Source organism: Mesocricetus auratus, unplaced genomic scaffold (genome assembly GCF_017639785.1).
Source record: "Mesocricetus auratus isolate SY011 unplaced genomic scaffold, BCM_Maur_2.0 Super-Scaffold_100691, whole genome shotgun sequence".
Classification (NCBI taxonomy): Eukaryota; Metazoa; Chordata; class Mammalia; order Rodentia; family Cricetidae; genus Mesocricetus; species Mesocricetus auratus.
Window position 1 is genome coordinate 34,742,954 of NW_024429267.1, and position 19,035 is coordinate 34,761,988.

The window sequence follows — 19,035 nt, forward strand, 5'->3', positions numbered from 1 at the left end:
AGATGTTGAGTTCCTTATGAGCTGCAACATGGGTGCTAGCACCCAAAGCTGGCCCTCTGCAAGAGTAGCAAGTGCTCTTAACCACTGAGCCATCTCTCCAGCATGACTCTTTGAAATTCCTATCTGTAACCTCCACTTCAAAAATAAAAAACTAATGGCCCACATGACCCTTGAATGAGATTTTGTGCATACACATTTGTGTGTACAGTGTGCTCACAGGCCAGAGGCGGATGACTCACCTTCAACTGTTTTCCATCTTACCTTTTTTATGACAGGGTCTCTTACTGAACCTGGGAGTTTATCAATTTGGCGGCTAGCTGGCTAGCAAGCCCCAAGGATCCACCTACCTGTGTCCAGCTCCTGAGTATCAGGGCTGGACTGCCATGCCCAGCTTTTTCACAAGAGTTCTAGGAGCGGAAGAAGTCTGGTTCTCAGGCTCACACAGCAAGCACTTGGCATACCGAGACATCTTTCCAGTCCCACTGGGTAAGTTTGATAAAAATGCCAAATAAAGAGTATATTAATGTTTTCAATTTATTTAACAAATTAGTTTAAGGGTATAGATAAAATTTTAGTGACTCAAAACAGAACATTCATTTATTAAAATATTGTATACTAAACACCGGTGTTATACTGGTAAGCATTTTCCTGTTAATATTTAATTAAAATACACAACACAACCTTACAGAAAATACCTCTTTAAGTGACTGAACTGGGAGCACACCTGTCATCCCAGCACTTGGGAAGCAGAGGCAGATGGAGCTCTGTGAGTCTGAGGCCAGCCTGGTCTATAGAATGAGTTCCAAGTCAGCCAGAGCTGTAACACTGAGAAACCCAGCCTCAAAGGGAAACAAACCAGAAACCCTAAGTGATTAAAAAGTGAGGCGAGTGCTGATCCAAGCTTCCTCGATGAGTCAAAGATGGAGAACTTAGGAGACAAAGGCCCGTTTACTGAAAGTTACATTTTATTATATTCGTCACTGTTCTAAAATTACCACTTACACCAAATAAAGATAGCATGGGCTGTCCTCTCCCAACAACAGAAAGTTGTTGGAAGGAGTTGCATTTTCAAAACACATGTTATTTGTAACAAAACCAATTAGGTATAAACACAGAAATGCTCTTCTGTAAAGTGAATGCAATGCTCTCTCCCACAGCCCTTTTTGGCGTTCTCTCTTCTAGTTCTTCTAAGCAGTATGTATGACACACACCACAGAGGTAGGAAAGGCCATTTTTAATAAATTATCTTTTTTGTAGACAACTTCTCAAAATTAAACTGACAAAATGCTACACCATGCCCTGGATGAGTCTCAGAGGACTGCACCCTTTCTATCTGAAGGCTTGATCTGCTGGAGTGTTCTAGCTCTTGTCCGGTAACTTGGCAGCAAGATCATCCAGGGTCACAACCACATCCAGAAAGCCTTCTACCACTGATCATTTACCGATTCGCTGTACCACCCAGTCCTGCTGGCACAGAGGACAGCGATTGTTCTGCTTCACCCAGAGAGACATGCAGCAGTTGTGAAAGGAATGATTGCATTCTCCCCAGACCACTGGAAGAAAAAAAAAAAAAAAACCAACAACAACAGTTGAGTAGGCATGGTGGCATTTGCCTTTAATGTCAGCATTTGGGAGGCAGAGGCAGGTGGATCTCTGCATCTCTATGAGTTTGAGGTCAGCCTAGTTCTAGGACAGCCAGAGCTGTTACAGAGAAATCCTGTCTCAAAAATCAAAACAAAAAGTAGCATTGTGTTTTGGGGGTGAAGTCACAACCCCTATCTCTTAAACATCTCTACTTGTTGTCTTCTGAAGTTAGGAGATTAAAGGACCTGAGTCTGTTGTAGATCCCAGACCTCCTCAGCCATGGGATGGCCTCAGGGATCCTTTGCACTTTCCTGTCTTTATAACATCCTCCTGGCTTTTGTTTACCAAGATACAATGTCTTACAGGCTCTCAGCTTATGGGGGGCTATTATAAACAGATAGTAGGCACGGAAACATCATTAGCTATTGATAGTTCATCTACTGATCTGTTTTTCTAGAAGTGATGAATTATGCTAAGCTTGGCTGGGAGACGGCTCAGAGGTTAAGAGCACTGAATGCTACTCCTCCCGAGTCCTGAGTTCAATTCCCAGCAACCACATGGTGGCTCACAACCATCTGTAATGAGATCTGGTGCCCTCTTCTGGCCTGCAGGGATACATGCAGACAGAATACTGTATACATAATTAAATCTTTAAAAAAAAAATTACGCTAAGCCTTCTAGCTGGGTGTGGTCCTGAAGTACCAGCACAGGAAAAGGATCGCTGAAAGGCCTGCCTTGTCTATATAGCAAGTGTCAAGTCAGGGCCACACATTGAGACCAAAACCCAAAACCAGTCAACAAATCCAAAAGTTACCACGTCAGCAGGCAGTGCAGCTCCTCACCTGACAACTGGATTTGTAGAGTGGCTGGAGAGGCACCCCCGTGATCAGGGTTCTTTGCTGAGACAGGGCCTTGCTATACAGCCCAGACTGGCCTGGAATTCACTATGTAGACTATGGTAATTGCCCTGTCTCAGGCTTGCAAGGTGCTGGGATTACAGATGTAGGCCCTCTCACCAGCCCCTAAACTCTGAATATGTGTATTAATAATTAATCACTGGTTTATGGCTTTTTTACTGACAAAGTCATTTTTTTCTTTTTGTTGGAAAACAGATCTCATTACATAGCAAAAGCTGGTCTCAGCCTTCCCAGTACTGGGTTACAGAGGCCAATTTAACAGTCAATTTTAATTGCAAATTCAAATATTGCTACAGAGACAGAAGAAAACCTACAATTGAAAAGGCAGGAGGAAGAATTGCCACATACCAACACAGTCCTCTTGTTTGTTTTCAGCTTGACATCTGAGGCAGGCATCTAAAAGCAAACAAAGCAAATCTCATCTAAGGTCAGGAGGCAACACTGGAAACCCAGACCTTCAAAGTCAAACAAAAGCCCTGAGGATCAGAGATGAAGATAAGAGTCTCATATTATTAATTTCTCATCTAAAAATAACTACTAAAAGAGAAATAAAATACATGGCATTCTACTAATTCACTTATGACCAATGTTTCACAAGGGCTAATGATGATTTTACAAGTTCATATGACAGGATAGCTTGGCAGTGGCATTAAAGAAAGTCACTCAGACTAAGATGCCAACTACACCATAACAAATTATTGAAAGCCCACCAGCTTGCTCATTGACATTGACCAACCTTAGGGTTATTTTATTTTATTTGGTTTTTTGAGACAGGGACTCTCTGTAGTTTTTAAGAGACTGTCCTGGAACTCTCTTTGAAGACAAGGCTGGCCTCAAACTCAGAGATCCGCCTGCCTCTGCCTCCCAAGTGCTGGAGGGTTAGTTTGTTTTTTAGATACAATTGTGTCTATGTATTCATTATTTGTTCATACACACATAAAGATCTAGAATCTTCTGAGGAACCATTAGAGGTTTCTGTTTTTTAGACATAGCCCCTGCTAGCCTCTAACCTGAACTGCCACATTTTGGATGATGACCTTAAAATCCTGCCTCTACCTCCCGACTCAAAATTTTGGGATTACAAGCATGTGCCCCTGGTCCTGCCCAATAATAAAGTATAGGATGGACCAGGAAGGAGTTTTTACATATACCCCCTTAATTTTTAAATCACATGACCATATAACCTATATGAAAGTTAAAGGTGCCAGTTGTGGTGGCGCACGCTGGTAGGATTTGCTGAAGGAGGCAGAGGCAGGCGGATCTCTGTGAGTTCGAGTTCCAGAACAGCCTCCAAAACAATACAGAGAAACCCTGTCTTGAAAAACCAAAAAAAGAAAGAAAAGAGAAAGTTAAAGGCTTTTTCTTTTTCTAATTTTTTTTTGTAAGCAAAATTCCTTCCCTTTGTTTTGAGACTGGGTTTCATGTTGCTCAGGCTGGCCTCAAACTAAGAAGGCCCGAACCCCCAATCTTCAATGCATTCACACAATATGCCAAAGTACTGGAATAAATTACTTAGGAGTAAATACTAGAAATGGAAACCTAAGAGTATGCTACAAGTTTCTAGAATTCAATCAGTACAATACTTCAGGGACCAATGAAATTGATTCATTCTTTAACTGTATGGCAATCCAAATCAGGTAAAAGGAGGCTCACACTGACAGAAAAGGCTTGGTTTTATTATGTGTATGTGCTAACTGTGGGTGTGTGCATGCAGAGGGCCAGAGGTGCTGACCACCACTGGAGCTGGAGTTACAAGAGGTTGTGAGCTGCAGAACACTGGTACTAAGCAAGTTAAGAGCAGTGCGTGCTCTTCACCACTGAGCCATCTCTCCAGATCCAGAAAGAAAGAAGAGGCGGGGCAGGAGGACCCTTGTGAGTTCACAAGTTACACACTGTGTTGCTAGTACCAGGGCTAGAGGGACTCAAAGGTTAAAAAAATATGTAAAATAATCCACATCTAGCGTGAATTGAAAACCACTTCCTGCCTCTCCTCACACTGGCTCAAGCACACAGTATCTGTGGCCGGCTCCAGCTGTGGTGACCACTGAACTCTAACGATAGAATTGGTCAACTCAGAGATCCTCACTCCAGAGTGCTGGGACTAAAGGCCTGCACCACCAACTCCCAGCTAACAGTTTTTACATATTCTGACTGCCTGTGTGTCTGTGCACCATGTTCATGCAATGCCCAGAGAGGGCTCAGGTCTCTAAGACTGGCATTACGAATGGCTGTGAGCCACCATGTGGGTGCTATGAATTGAACTCAGGTCCAAGTCTGTGGAATTGGAAGAGAAATCAGTGCTTTTAACCACTGAGCCATCTCTCCAGCCCACAGTAATTTAATAAACTCTCACATAATTTATGTAACTTCCATATGAATGTGCACTGTATGTGTTAGTGCCCTCTGAAGCCAGAATAGTGTTGGACAAATTGGAACTGAAGTTACTGAGGATTGTGAACTGCCTTGTGGGTGTGGGAAATCAAACTGGGGTGCTCTGTAAGAGCAGTCTTCACTCTTCGGAAACATCTCTCCAGCCCCTGGCTTCGCTTTTGCTCGAGGCTGGTCTCAAGCTCTCGTGCTTCGGCCTCCTCAGTATTACAGGTGTTAACTACCATCTTGGAAGCCTATGTTATGCTGGGGATGCAATTCAGTTGGTAGTTTGCCTAGCATGAAGGAATTCATTACCCAGCATGCCACAGACACTGTGGCTCATTTCAGCAAATCCCAGCGCTTGGGAGGAAGCACGAAGATCAGGAATTCAAGGCCACCCTGGACTATAGGAGACTGAACCAGTCTAAAAGAGAAACAAAGCCAAGCAGCGGTGGTAGCACATGCCTTTGATCCCGGCACTAGAAAAGCAGAGGCAGAGGCACAGTCGGGAGTTGGTGCCGCTCACCTTTAATCCCAACTCTCGGGAGACAGAGGCAGGGGGATCTCTGAGAGTTCCAGACCAACCTGGTCTACAACAGCTAGTTCCAGGACAGCCTCCAAAGCCACAGAGAAACCCTGTCTCGAAATCCATCCCCCCAAAAAAAGAAAAGGCAGAGGCAGGAGGATCTCTAAGTTTGAGGCCAGCCTGGTCTGCGCAGAGAAAACCTGTCTCAACAACCACCCAAGAGAAACTGACAGACGACAGAGATAGGGTTCTTTTCAAGGTGGACTGAGCTCTTAAACTATGTAAAACTCAACTGTATTACACTGGTTTGGATACGTTTCATTTGGTTCAATATTTTCATTCAAAATACTAACACGTTAGACTACTAATGAAAGAAGGTTCTTCGAAAGGGCACAAAAGGGTGGGAAGGGGACACGATTACCTTTCATGTTTCTGAATCAAGCAAAGGCTTTTCTATCCTTGGATGCCCATAAATCTTTTTTTTTTTTTGGTTGGTTTTTCGAGACAGGGTTTCTCTGTATTGTTTTGGAGGCTGTCCTGGAACTCTCTTGGCCCTCGCTTCAAGACATGCGAGCTCTATCTGACCCGTCAATGTAAATCTTAGAAGCCGGCCAAATAGCTGCGCCGAACCCACACGAATGGCTGCGCACCATTTCGGTGGTGACAGAGCCATGAAACAGATCCGCACGGTGGCGCAGGCTCGTTATCTCCAGAGTTTGGGACAGACAGGGGACCAGGAGTTCAAGGCCAACCTCGGCTACATGGGCAAATTCCAAGCCAGCCTGGGAAACATGAGAGTTTCCCCAAAATTGATTAATTAACTGAATGAACGCTTACATCCACGAGCGGGTCCGCTGGGCGGTTTGCTGGTCGCCGGGCTACCAACACAAACCCGGAGGGAGGTTCCCCACGGGTGCCGAGAGATCGCCCACCACCCGCAGGAATCGGCCCAGTGCTCGCCGGGAAGCTGCCCAGCAGGCCGCGCCACAGCCCCGGCCTCGCGTGCAGCGCTTGGCTTACCCATCACCTGGACCCTGCAAATGGCGCAGGTATCGCACTCAACGTCCCAGCTCCACATGGCTACCGCGTTCCATTTCTTGAGGGAGAACATCTTGTCCCCACCCGACTTGGTGCCCGCAGTCCCGGAGTGTGAGGACAACACGCAGGTCTCCTCGCCCTCCTCCACGTCGGCCATGGCGGCGGCGCAGAACAGCGACGCCGACGTTGGGCGCTGAGGCGGGAGGTATGGCGGCTCAGTAGGGCCCAAATGCACGCCACAGCGCCCGCAGGTACGGCCGCACAGCCAGAGGTAGGCGGTGCTGGTTGCCTGGCGCGGCCCGGTGACGTCACGATGGGCGGGGCCTGCACTGGGAACCTCGGGGCCTGCTGATAGTCCTTGGTGGCCTCGGGCATTTACTGCAGAGCTGGCGGAGGACAGTGAGAGAGCATTGCCCTGAGTCCTACTTTATTAAACCCGGAGCTCTCAGAAATCACCTGGTTCTGTCTTCATTTGTCTCCTCTCTCCCAAATGTGAACTATCAGAGTAGGGAGATAAGTCTCCCCATCACCATTCATATCTTACAACCCCTCTCCAGGCACCAGGGAGGGGCGTTGGGGACTCGCAGATAGTGAGAGGCCAGTGATGGGAGCAAGGCTCTGAGTTCCTACACTTGACCACAGGGTGTAGTGGGTTCAGACACCCCTCGAGACTGCTCACAACTCAGCTTCCCATCTTTTTATTTTTGGTTTTTCGAGACAAGGTTTCTCTCTGTATTGTTTTGGAAGCTGTCCTGGAACTCGCTCTGTAGACCAGCCTGGACTCGAACTCACAGAGATCTGCCTGCCTCTGCCTCCCCATCAGCTTCCCATCTTTATGGGAAATACCTACTTTGCTTGGAAAAACAGAAGGTGATCTGCTGGGTTTCCCGTAGAAACTGGTTTCAAGACTGGCACCTTTCCATGGCAGTCCTATGATAGTCGTAATGTCATTTTTCTGGTTTCCATTACATTTGTTTTTAAGGCGCTTAAAGTAGCCCCAAGAGCCATTTAATAGGGTTTCTGGGATTCTTTTTCTTTGTGAAACAATATTTTGTACCGATTCCCATTTTTCACTCTAATTTAGCAGGGAACAGTGGAGTCCTGTGTGGGTGGATGTGTGTGTAAGAGGTGAGGTCAGGAGTTGGGGAGACAGAGGCAGAGTAGACAGCTGGCCTGCGTGTCGTGTCTTAGCCATTGGCCAGAGCAGAGCAACAGTGGAGGGAGACAGGGATCTGCCCACACTTTATGAGCCAAACAAAAACGCCCATGAACAAGCCTGAGTTTACCTACTAAAACACATCTTCTGCTTATGCAAGACGACCCCCAATCTGATGCTGATGGCTGTACATGACAGATGGTGAATGAAGAAGGAAGGAAGCAGAAGATAAAACACCCAGGTGGAGAGACCCAGCAGTCAGAGGGAAGGAAGGAACCTTAGTTATGGATAGTTGAAAGAATGAAGGCTGGGGCAGCGTGAGGGTGGACCTTGCCTATGGCCGGCCCTACAGAGACTGTGAGACTGGAATTGGATGGAGAAGGGGAAATTTGCAGTGTGGACATCTGGCTCTCGGGAAGGCCTTTCATATGATGGAAAGTAGGCCAGCAGATGTATAAGAGCACCATGTATAAGCAAATGTGCTCTGGGGAGATGGCAGAGCAGGGACAGCCAAAGAAGACCCAGGCTGTGGGGCTTGTTCAAGCACAGCTTAAGCCCCACAGCTGGAAGAGCCCCCTCAACAGGCTTTGTCTCAGACCAGAGACAGTCAGAGGGCAAGAACTGTGGGAGAGCTTGGATGAAAAGGCAAACATACCCGCCTCATGCCCTGCTCAGCTCATGTTGACTGTCGTTCTTCATGTTACTCTTACCACCTGGAGAGTGTTCTGGACACTCCCATGCAAGCTCTGGACCTCACACCTGCTTCTGTAATACCCCCCTGGAGAAAGGTACAGACAACCACTTTGATTAAATGTATATGAATCCTCAGTGGTTAAGAGCACTGACTACTCTTTTAGAGGACCCAGTTTGATTCCCAGCTCACAACTGTCTCTAATTCCAAACTCTGACACCTTCATACAGACACCAATGCAAATAAAAAAGTATATGAGTCCTATGACCAATATTGTGGGGGTATTCACAAGGGAAGATTGCTCGGATATGGGTTAAGCCAGTAGAAAGTCTTTATTAAGTCAGGCATGGTGGCTCATGTCTTTAATCCCAGCACTCAGGAGGCAGAGGCAGGAGGATCTCTGTGAGAGTGAGGTCAGCCTGGTCTACAGAGCGAGTTCCAGGACAGCCAGAGCTCCACAGAGAAATGCTGTCTTCAAATAACAAAAACGAAAACTAAAACTGACAAGCAGCTACACTGAGTGTTTAGGACCCAGTGTAGCCCTGGGTGTAGTTGGTCTTTTTTACTCTAGAGGCCTGCCACTCAGCTCCAAACAAATATACAAAGACTTATTCTTACTTATGAATGCCTGGCCTTGGCTTGGCTTGTCTCTAGCCAGCTTTTCTAACTTAAATTATTCCATTTATATTTAACTACATTTTGCCTCTGGGCTTTTTACCTTTCATTTGTCTATGTGTCTTTCTTCCCTTTTTACTCTGTGACTAGCTGTGTGTCTAGGTGGCTGGTCCTTGATGTCCTCCCCTCTGTCTCCTTTTCTCCATCCTCCCTCTTCCTATTCTTTTCTAGTCTAGTTCTCTCCTATTTATTCTCTCTGTCTGCTACCCCACCTAGTTCTCTCTCCTGCCTTGCTACTAGCCATTCAGCTCCTTATTAGACCAACCAGGTGTTTTAGACAGGCAAAATAACACAGCTTTACAGAGTGAAACAAATACAACATAAAAGAACGACGCACATCTTTGCAACATTAAACAAATATTCCACAGCATAAACAAATGTAATACATCTTAAACTAATGCTCCACAACACCTAAGCCTAGGTTGACATACTTTAGTTAACTGTTAGCCAGATGCTATCTATAGAAGGCTAGTACCTTTAGAGACTTTCCCAGAACTATGGACTTTGATGGAGTGGGTCTTTGTTTTAGTTTTGGCAGGTGGTGCTGTCTATATGCTGACTTCTACAGCCTGAATGGTACTTCCATCATGGAGTCAGCTGTGCCAAGGTCTTGGGGCCCTATTACAACTAAGATTAACCTCATGCCTCAGAGTCTCTTGGTGTTGAAGCTCAGGGAGGGAATATAGTGTTTTTAAATGCAAAAATCACAAAGACCATAATTCACATGACAAAGTAACCTTGAAGCATTCATTCCTGGCAGAACAATACTTCAGACACAACACGAAATTTATTTTTAACTTATACCTTCTTCAATTATTCTAGTTTATATCAATTATTTTGTTTGACACTTCTGGACCTTGGTCAAGGCCATGGAAATTCCAATGTGTGAACGGGGTAGATGTGGCCATTGTGGGAGTGGGTTTAGGTAGAGGGCTGAGAACTGTCTAAGTGAGTACAGAGTCAGGATAAGATGGCATTACCTTGGTCACTTCTTCTCAGTAGGAGAGTCTTTGTTCCTTTGTTCCAAACATTGAAGAGCTGCTTGGGTTTGCGTCAGATACTTCCCTTTAATGCTAACACTTTTAAGCCCTTTGGGAAAAACCCTATTCCCATCACAAGTGAATGTTTCCACTGTTTATTTCTTTGGTCCTCATTTTCTCATTCCTTCATGCCATTCATCTTTATGAAAACAATCTTTCCTGGGGTTAAAGAGGAAACACTCTCCAGGCCCGCTTAAACTCTGTTCTTGGTGGCTTGTGAGTCACACAGACAAGAAGGCTAGCAAGGGAAAAGGCAGGTTTTTATTTGTATAAGTAGAATTCACAGAAGAAAAGACAAAAGGCAGCCTGGATTTAGAGTTTGTATACCAGCTGAATAAGGGAGAGGGAGGTTAAGAGAAGGTGAAGGGGGGATGTCTTAGTTTGCTTTGAAGACCACGATCAAAAGCAGCTTTGGGAAGAAACTGGTTTATACGTCTAAATCACAGTGCATCACTGAGGGAACTCAAGGTAGGGAGGAACCTGGAGGCAGGAACTGAGGCAGGGACCATGGAGGAATGCTGCTTCCTGGCGCATGCTCCATGGTTTATTTAGCCTGATTGTTATACAAGTTAGGACCACCTCCCCAGGTGCACCACCACCCACAGTGGTCTGGGCTCTCTCATATCAATAGTTAGCCAAGAAAATGCCCCATAGACTTGCCTACAGATAAATGGAGGCATTTTCTCGGTTCAGGTTCCCTCTTCTAAGATGACCCTTGTGTCAAGTTGACAAAAAACTAACCACCACAGGGTACTGTAGGAAATTTGTTTTAAGGTAAATGGAACCCCATTGTTAGGTCTCAAAGAAACCTGGGACAAGTCTCTCAGTACCTGTGGCTCCTCCCAGCACTTCTCACCCGAGTCCCTACCCTAAACCTCCCCCTCCCTTCCCCCACCCAGGTCCCTACACAACTCAGGCTCAGCTACAGCAGTCTCCTGGCCTGTTGGTCTCTGGGCTCAGGTGCCTCTCTTGGTTGGCCTTTGGCTCCTCTCTTGCTCCTCCTCCCCCTCTTGCCTCTCATAGTCCAGTTTAGTCTGCTGGCCATGTCCAACCTGGACTCTTCCTTCTGCCTTCTTTCTCCCTTATAGCTACAGTAAAAATCTTCTTCACACCTTAGTAGTAGTCACGTCCTCCTTTATTTCATTTTCTCATTCATCCATGGAAAGAGAACAGGTGTGAAACATCAGCGTTTTGTGACAATGCCTGTGCCGTCTTTTCTGGTGATTGGGGTCAATATTACCTAGTTTTTAAAAATCCTAGGGAAAGTATTTATAACCATTAGTTAAGTCTGAAAATTGTTGGAAAACCAAATCTATGATTGTCTAATTAAAGCAAGCTTTGTTTAATACTGGCCAGGTCGATGAATTCCTAGAGAATGATGCTGAATTAGATTAGCCAGGTGTAGCCGGGCGGTAGTGGCACATGCCTTTAATCCAAGCACTTGGGAGGCAGAGGCAGGCGGATCTCTGTGAGTTCAAGACCAGCCTGGCCTGCAAGAGCTAGTTCCAGGACAGTCTCCAAAGCCACAGAGAAACCCTGTCTGGAAAAACCAAAATAAATAAATAAATAAATAAATAAATAAATAAATAAAGGTGAACTCTGTCCATCGGTCTACTTCCCCTCTCTTTCTTTCTCTGCTGTTTCTCTGAGGAGGCAGTTGTCTGTCTCACGATGTTTATCTTTTCCTCTCTTCTCTCTTCCCTTTCCCCAAAAACTTTCCACAGAAGTTCTGTCTTTAGGTCTCTGTTTCCCACCTGCTGTACTCCTAAGTTTCTCTGGGTAGCTTTGTAGCCTGTCCTGGCACTCACCCTGTAGATCAGGTTGGCCTCGAACTCACAGCGATCTGACTACCTCTACCTCCCAAGTGCTGGGATTAAAGGCGCGTGTGCCACCAATACCCAGCTGAAGTGGACAATTTTTTTTGTTTTTTGTTTTTTTTGTTATAGATTTATTTATTTACTTATTATGAACACAACATCCTGCCTCCATGTATGTCTGCACATACCAGAAGAGGTCACCAGATCTCATTACAGATGGTTGTGAGCCACCATGTGGTTGCTGGGAATTGAACTCAGGACCTCTGGAAGAGCAGTCAGTGCTCTTAACCTCTGAGCCATCTCTCCAGCCCCTGAAGTGGACAATTTTAAAAGAGATTGCAGACTCACACGTAGCCCAGGTGACTGCAACAGCCATAATCTCCTCACCCAGCCCTATAAAGGGTCCCTAGCTAACCATAAAAGAGAGAGGCTGCCCCTCGCTGTGTGTGCCAATAAACAGTCTCATCCGTTGAAGGTCAGATTCGGGTGTCTTTATGCTTTTTGTCTCTTTACTCTGACTCAGAAATCTAAGAGCCACCAGGGGCAGTTATTTCTTATTTGTATTTCACAAAAGGGCAAATTGAGTTGCAGTGAGTTTAAGTGCTTGCACAGCAGAACATCAGCAGGTTTTTTCTAGATAAATCTGGTGCATAACAGTTTTCTTGGCAGTACAACATTGTGACAACATAGACAATTTATCTAATCCTAGTTATCATGCGTAAACCATCAGTCATATCGCCCACGTGGTTCCAAATTCCAGCAAATCGACAATTAAGAATAACAGTCATGCTGGGCAGTGGTGGTTCAGGAGGCAGAGGCAGGTGGATCTGAACGAGTTCCAGGCCGGGTTGGTGTGTTCCTGGGTGGTCTCAGTTTGTAGTCTTTCCTGGAACCAGGTATCGCCTTATGGTAAACTGAAAACTCAGGCCTACTTGAGTCTTGGCATGGCAGCTGTATAGCAAAGCGGCAGGTGTGTACCAAGTTGCCCTGGGCCCTACACTGGGTGCTTAGGTCCATAAATCTGCTACCTCATTTTCCAAAGAAAATTTGAAACAGAAACTGGTAAGGGAAGATGGGTTTATTTACTATTGGGCCACACTGGGGGCAAGAACAGCTCCTGGTTTTTCTCTGTCCATTCTGTAGCAGCGCTACAGTTCTGAACCTGATGATGCAGAGGTCAGGAAATGTGACTCAGTGAGTCCTGGGAAGGCTTCCTGTGCTGCAGTCTCCTCCACCGGCACCAGGTGACCCCAGCACGGGCTTCCTGGGCCAAGCTTAATTCTGTGTTCTTCCTGTGGAGGCTTGGTGTGCAGCCTCATAGGCGAGGCTGGCTTTGGACTTGCAGCAATCCTCCTGCCTCTCCAGTGTTGGGATTACAGAAATGCGTTGCCATGTCCAGCTTGTTTTTTTTTTTTAACCAAAACATTCTCTTGTCATCCATCTTACTTCTGCTGCTAAGACCAAAGAGGCTCAGCTTTCTTTCTTGTTTTAAAAAAAGTATTATTTTTATTTTATTTATTTATTGTTGTTGTTGAGACAGGGTCTCATGTAGCCCAGGATGGCCTTGAACTCCCTGTATAGCTGGGGCTGGCTTTAAACTCACTACATCTCCCAATTGCTGGGATCACAGGCCTGTACCACCACACTAGGTCGAAAAGCCTTAGGGTCTATGAGTTTAGGCCTGTTTCACCAGTCCTTAGCCTACTACACTTTCACAACCAACACTTTTTGCATTTTCCCATCATCAGTTTTGCAGATGCCTACTCCTCATCTGCTTCTTGGTGTTATCAACCTTCAGCCAAGTGGGTGCCCAGCACAGGGGGCTCCACCATCTTGACACGGACAGACTTATCACAGTTGGGTGTCACTGAGAAAGTTGGGCATGGTAGCTTTTTCCTCATCCTAGGCCATTTCAGATAAGGGGGTATCCAGCAGCAATGACTTCCTTAGTCATGATGCTACCGGTGAAACCTTGGCCTCCTCCTGGTGATTTAGTGGCAGCAGGGACAGAATGAAATCTATAATTTAGAAACTGATGTGCGCCAGGCGGTGGTGGCGCACATCTTTAATCCCAGCACTCAGGAGGAAGAGGCAGGTGGATTGTTGTGAGTTTGAGGCCAGGCTGGTTTACAGAGTTCCAGGATAGCCAGGGCTACATAGGGAAACCCTGCCTGGAAAAACTAAAAGAGAAAAAAGAAGCTGATTTGTGTGACAGGATAGGCATTGCTATGTGGTCTTACTGAATTTTAGAACCCAGATGGCAACGAAAAATGTTTGCACACACTGAGCAGTGTCTTTCTAGATACGTCTCTCTGGCCATGGAGATAGGTGACATCATCCATTTGGAAATATGGCATCTGTATTCAGTTTTTCACCTGTGAAATAATGGACAGGAAATCATGAGTTAAGAAAATAATAAAGGCTGGGCATGGTGGAACCCACCTTTAACTCTAGAATTTGTGGGGGGCAGAGACAGGCAATCTCTGTGAGCTTGAGACAATTCTCTTGCCTCAGCCTCTCAAGTATTATTAGGATGATATCATGAGCCACCATGTATAACCTGTTTCAGTCGGAAATCGTTAGGTTTTAAAAACACATAAAGAAGAAAACAAAACAACAACCACGAACAGGCACAGTAGTCATGTCTGTATTCTCAGCACTCGGGAGGAGACAGAAGGATTGCCACAAGTTTAAGGCCAGTCTGATGTACAGAGTAAGACCCAGTCTCAAATTATAGACAAACAAAAAATTATAACACACACACACACACACACATACAGAGAGAGAGAGAGAGAGAGAGAGAGAGACTAGGTACTTACTGGACAGTAGTAACAGTCCTGATAATTTGATATACAGCAGTCTAGGTTTGGTTTTTGGTTTTTGGTTTTTTCGAGACAGGGTTTCTCTGTGGCTTTGGAGGCTGCCCTGGAACTCGCTTGATAGTCCAGGCTGGTCTCGAACTCACAGAGATCCACCTGCCTCTGCCTCCCGAGTGCTGGGATTAAAGGCGTGCGCCACCAACACCCAGCGCAGTCTAGGTTTTTAAATGCATGAGTATACTTTTTAATTTTCGTCTCAAACGTCATCGTTTCCCTATTACTTAAAACCAGCTTGTTTCATAACAAGTTTTTCCTGTGCCATTAAATATTTGCTCCATTTAAAAAATTCGATTTTATGCAGTAGAGAATGAACGTGTGTGTGTGTGTGTGTGTGTGTGTGTGTGTGTGTGTGTAAATCATTATTGCCCAAAAGACGGCACAGGTGCGTAATAGTGGAGACGAGGCTCCTTGCAGATCTGCAGCAGGCCTGCAGGAACACGCAGTTAACAGGGAAGAGGCACTGAAGCCGGAGGCATTTTCCACTGATCTCTGAGAGATGATGTTGCCGTCTAATGACTCGCCTCTTGGTGTAACCGTCACCCATCTGATGATAGTTTAGGGGAGGATGGCCTGGAAGACCCATCTCCACTGCCCCCTGGTGGCTGCTATTCAATCACACAGACGGTAAAGAATTTACCTTTTTCTTTCTTTTACTGGTCCTATTAGATTTCTTGCTATGTTTCCAAATAGATGTGAAGGTGTCTGAAGAGATCCTGGGAGTGACCGTAATTTTTAAGGGTGGTAGTTTACCTGAGCAAAGAGAGCATAAGCATAAATGAACAGAATAGCTCGCTCTTTCTAGGGGGTGCCCTCAGGTCTAAGAGCCCAGCAGGAGTTACATCATTAGATTTGGCTCATGAAGAACTCACCGATAAAGTTGGGCATGGTGGTACTCAGGAACTCTAAATCCTAGGACTCTGGAGGCAGGAGGATCAGCCTCAGTTACATAGCCAGCTCAAAGTCACCCTATCTTGAAACAAGTCAAAACCAAGGGAAGAGAAGATGAGGGAAGAGATAAAGGCAAAATGAACCGAACTCCTTCTTTAGCAGTAAGAAAGTTAGTGTGATTTCATGAAAGGAGAATTAGAAATTCTGTTGTTGGCTTGCAAATGATGGGAACACAGAAGACACCAAAAGGACATCAGTTTTATAATCAGTGATGTTTCTAATGGTTTTTCAAGGTCTAAAATGATGCCTTTAGGGCTAAATGACAAGTGATTCGCCCTGTGAAATCCAAGCAGCTAACCCTTTCTTGAGGACTCTTCACTGGTGTTCAAACTAACAACCTAATTAAAGTGCTCTGTCAGAAACAGCCCATAATGATTCCAGCTCATGAGATAAACGCATTAAAGCTATTCACGATACACACTTAGACTAAATCTCAAAATCGCTGATTTCTTGAGCCATAGATTGCTCTTTAATGCCATTTAAATGAGTGGCACTCCCTAATTAGCCTCTCATTTATGTAAATTGAGCCATTTGCTAAGCGAGTAAGACACTTTCCACAGATAGGTACTCTGTGAAAATCATTTCCCATCAAGTCACCGGAGGCTGTCTCTCATTCCATTCCCTGCAGTAATGGTGGGGAGATTGCCTGCAGCTCTGAAATGGTTTCTGCCAGGTAGAGTGAGAAGTTACGGCACCAGGAAAATCAAAGCGCGGTCGTGACCTGCCTTCTGCTTATTGCACTTAAAGTTAGGTTTAACAGAGTAATCCCGCTGAACCTCATCTCAACTCTAATGGAACAAGAAGTGGGTGTTCTGTTTCTCTAAAAGAAAAGGATAATTGAAGAAAAAAGTCTTAGGATCATTTACTTGGCCATTAAACATGCATGGCTTTAGTTTGGAATGGAACAACACAGCAGACCACACAGCCCTGTAATTCTCTTTAAAACACTGACAGCAAAGGTGAGACACAACCTCTGACCTTTTTACTACGGAAATGATGAAGACAGGATGCTGCTGCCCCGAGTCCTCCCCACCCGACCTGCCCCTCACTCTCCTCAACACTGAATTTCATTTTAACATGTGTCCATGTTTTACATCAAGCTACATTTAAAATGACATTTCTTGCTCTCCCTGTAAAAACAGTAAGAACACAGTAAAGGAGAGGCCAGGGGCAGTCGCCATTAATAGACCTGGCTTCTCTCATTTTCAAAAGGTTACATGCTCCCAAGTCACTCAGTGTTGCCTGCCACTTAGAGCCAAACCCCTCTTAAATTATTAATAAGTACACTGTGATCCTTGCTCTCTCTCTTTTCCTTCTTCTCTCTCTTTGTCTCCATGGTATCCTCATGTAGCCCAGGTTAGCCTCAAACTGAAAGACTCCAGTGCCTGGCTGGCTCAGTTGTGGTCTTAGGATGGTTGCTACTTCAGTTTTACAATCAATTTCTGTACAAATCACTTGAGGTTGGGCTGAGAGGAGAATAGAGAACAAGAGAAAACTTTCTTAGGCAATAAGAAAGCAACGGGAAGTGCTGGAGAGATGGCTCAGAGGTTAAGAGCATAGGCTGCTCTTCCAGAGGTCCTGAGTTCAATTCCCAGCAACCACATGGTGGCTCACAACCATCTATAATGAGATCTGGTGCCCTCTTCTGGTGTGCAGGCAAACATGCAAACAGAACACTGAATACATCTTTAAAAAATGGGCATGGTGTGTGTGTGTGGGGGGGGGGACAGAAAAAGCAAAAGCAATAGAGAAAAATTCATTGAAAAAGCAAAAACTCAGCCAGGCTGGGAGGCGTGCTGTAAGTTCCAGCTACTTCAGAGGCTGAAGGGAAGAAACCTAGAGACTAGCCTAGAAGTATAGGGGAAAATCATGAACCAAAGGCTCAAAGGGTACATATAACACTGTAAAAGTCCTTGAGCTCTGTACAAGTCTCTTGGCATGTTGACACAATGGTGGCTGGCCTTTGACAATGCCCCAGCCATTGCACAGCTCAGATTTGTTCTTTAAATACAAACAAACCAACTAAAACAATGGGGCAGTTGTGATTAGTTCAGGGCCTGGGGAGAAGGGGATTCAACTTTACCTGTCTTCCTGGCTCTCAGCGCTTCCAGGATGTCAACTGCAGCCATTTCTCCCAGGACATTGTTTCCAAGGTCAATTTCCCTTAAGTGAGTAGAGTATTTGATCAGGCTTTATAGAGAAAACAACAGAACAAAATGTCTTTATGCCTTGCGTAACTCATGGTCCCTCCAAGAAAGTAAACCTAGACTTTCAAAGAATGACCTTTCTTTTCAGGACCCTCCAGCCTCCCTACCTCTTCCCAAGCTGATACAAAAACCCGACTTAAGAGTAGAGAGGTCTTTAATCCCAGCACTCAGGAGGCAGAGGCAGGCGGATCTCTGTGGGTTTGAGACCAGCCTGGTCTACAAAGTGAGTTCCAGGACATCCAGAGCTACACAGAGAAAGCCTGTCTCAAAAACCAAAACAAACAAAAAGAAGACCTAGAGTAGATTCTCTGAGATCAGTAACACTGGTTAGTTTCTAGCCAAATGTACAAGAAGAAGAACAATGTCCAATGTCAATGAAAGAGAAGATGTCTCCACAGCTTCTAGTTTCTAAAAGGACAATAAAGAAATATGAAAAACTTTATTCTAATAGATCTGACAATGTATTCAAACAAATTCTTTGAAAGAAACAAATTAGAGAGCCAGAGATCCTTAAAATAATATTTATTTCTTTGTTTCAGTGTATAGGGTTGAACCCAGGGCCTTGTGTGTTTCAGGTAAACTCTAGCACAAACCTAACATATACTTCTTTGAAAAAAGAGTTTTGATTAAAAATCTTCCTTGCTAAGTGTGATGGCACGTGCCTGTAACCCCTATGTCCAGAAGGCTGAGGGAGGAAGGTCATGAATTTGAGACCAGCACGGGCTGTGTAGTGAGACTTGTATAAACAACAGAAAATAAAAACCCCTGCTAAGAAAGCTCCAGGTGTCAAGGGCTTCACTAATGAATCTGCCAAATTAAAGGACACCATAATTATAATACCATAGAAGTTGTGTCATGGAACAGAATGGGAGGGGACACTTCCTAAGGCCAGAAAGACTCTAGCCCAAGCAGGCTAAGATGTTACAAGGAACAAAAGTATGACTCTGTGTAGCTCATGAATGTAAACACAAAAATCCTGAACACATTTTCAAGCAGTTTATACCAGTAATATATTAACTTCAATAAAATATTGAAATAGAAGTTATTGATACAATTATCTGGGAAAGGGCAGCATTGGTTGCTAGTTGGGAAGCCTTCTTGAATAAGGAAGAACAAAGAAGGAACCTTTTTCTGCTGGGATAATAAATTGCTACCCTTCAGGCCTCAGACCTCAGCTGTGCCCAGTG

At 45.0% G+C, this 19,035-nt stretch overlaps 2 protein-coding genes across 6 annotated transcripts in view; both read right to left on the reverse strand.

Annotated features, from left to right (window-relative positions):
- Positions 1-947: 947 nt before the first annotated feature.
- Positions 948-6,709, reverse strand: Rnf7 (ring finger protein 7). 2 transcript variants are annotated; one of them, XM_005080725.4, is made up of 3 exons: positions 6,418-6,677; positions 2,850-2,897; positions 948-1,553 (listed from the first exon to the last, which is right to left on the reverse strand). In XM_005080725.4, the coding sequence occupies exons 1-3, from the start codon at positions 6,590-6,592 to the stop codon at positions 1,435-1,437; spliced, it is 342 nt and encodes a 113-aa protein (XP_005080782.1). In that variant the 5' UTR covers positions 6,593-6,677; the 3' UTR covers positions 948-1,434. The 2 variants fall into 2 exon arrangements, with proteins under 2 accessions (XP_005080782.1, XP_021089026.1); XM_021233367.1 differs by having other exon boundaries at positions 1,497-1,553; positions 6,425-6,709.
- A 6,168-nt stretch (positions 6,710-12,877) lies between these two features.
- LOC106022000 overlaps positions 12,878-19,035 on the reverse strand; it is a 35,418-nt gene continuing 29,260 nt past the window's right edge. Inside the window, exons 9-11 of one of the 4 annotated variants that reach the window (XM_021233369.2) lie at positions 17,725-17,804; positions 15,331-15,443; positions 12,878-14,189 (exon numbers count right to left, since the gene is read on the reverse strand). In XM_021233369.2, the coding sequence (XP_021089028.1) occupies positions 14,178-14,189; positions 15,331-15,443; positions 17,725-17,804 (205 nt within the window). In that variant the 3' untranslated portion in view covers positions 12,878-14,177. Of the gene's footprint in view, positions 14,190-15,330; positions 15,444-15,562; positions 15,664-17,724; positions 17,832-19,035 lie in introns of those variants that run through there. The other 3 variants (XM_013120998.3, XR_005874812.1, XR_002385042.2) reach the window with 3 other exon arrangements.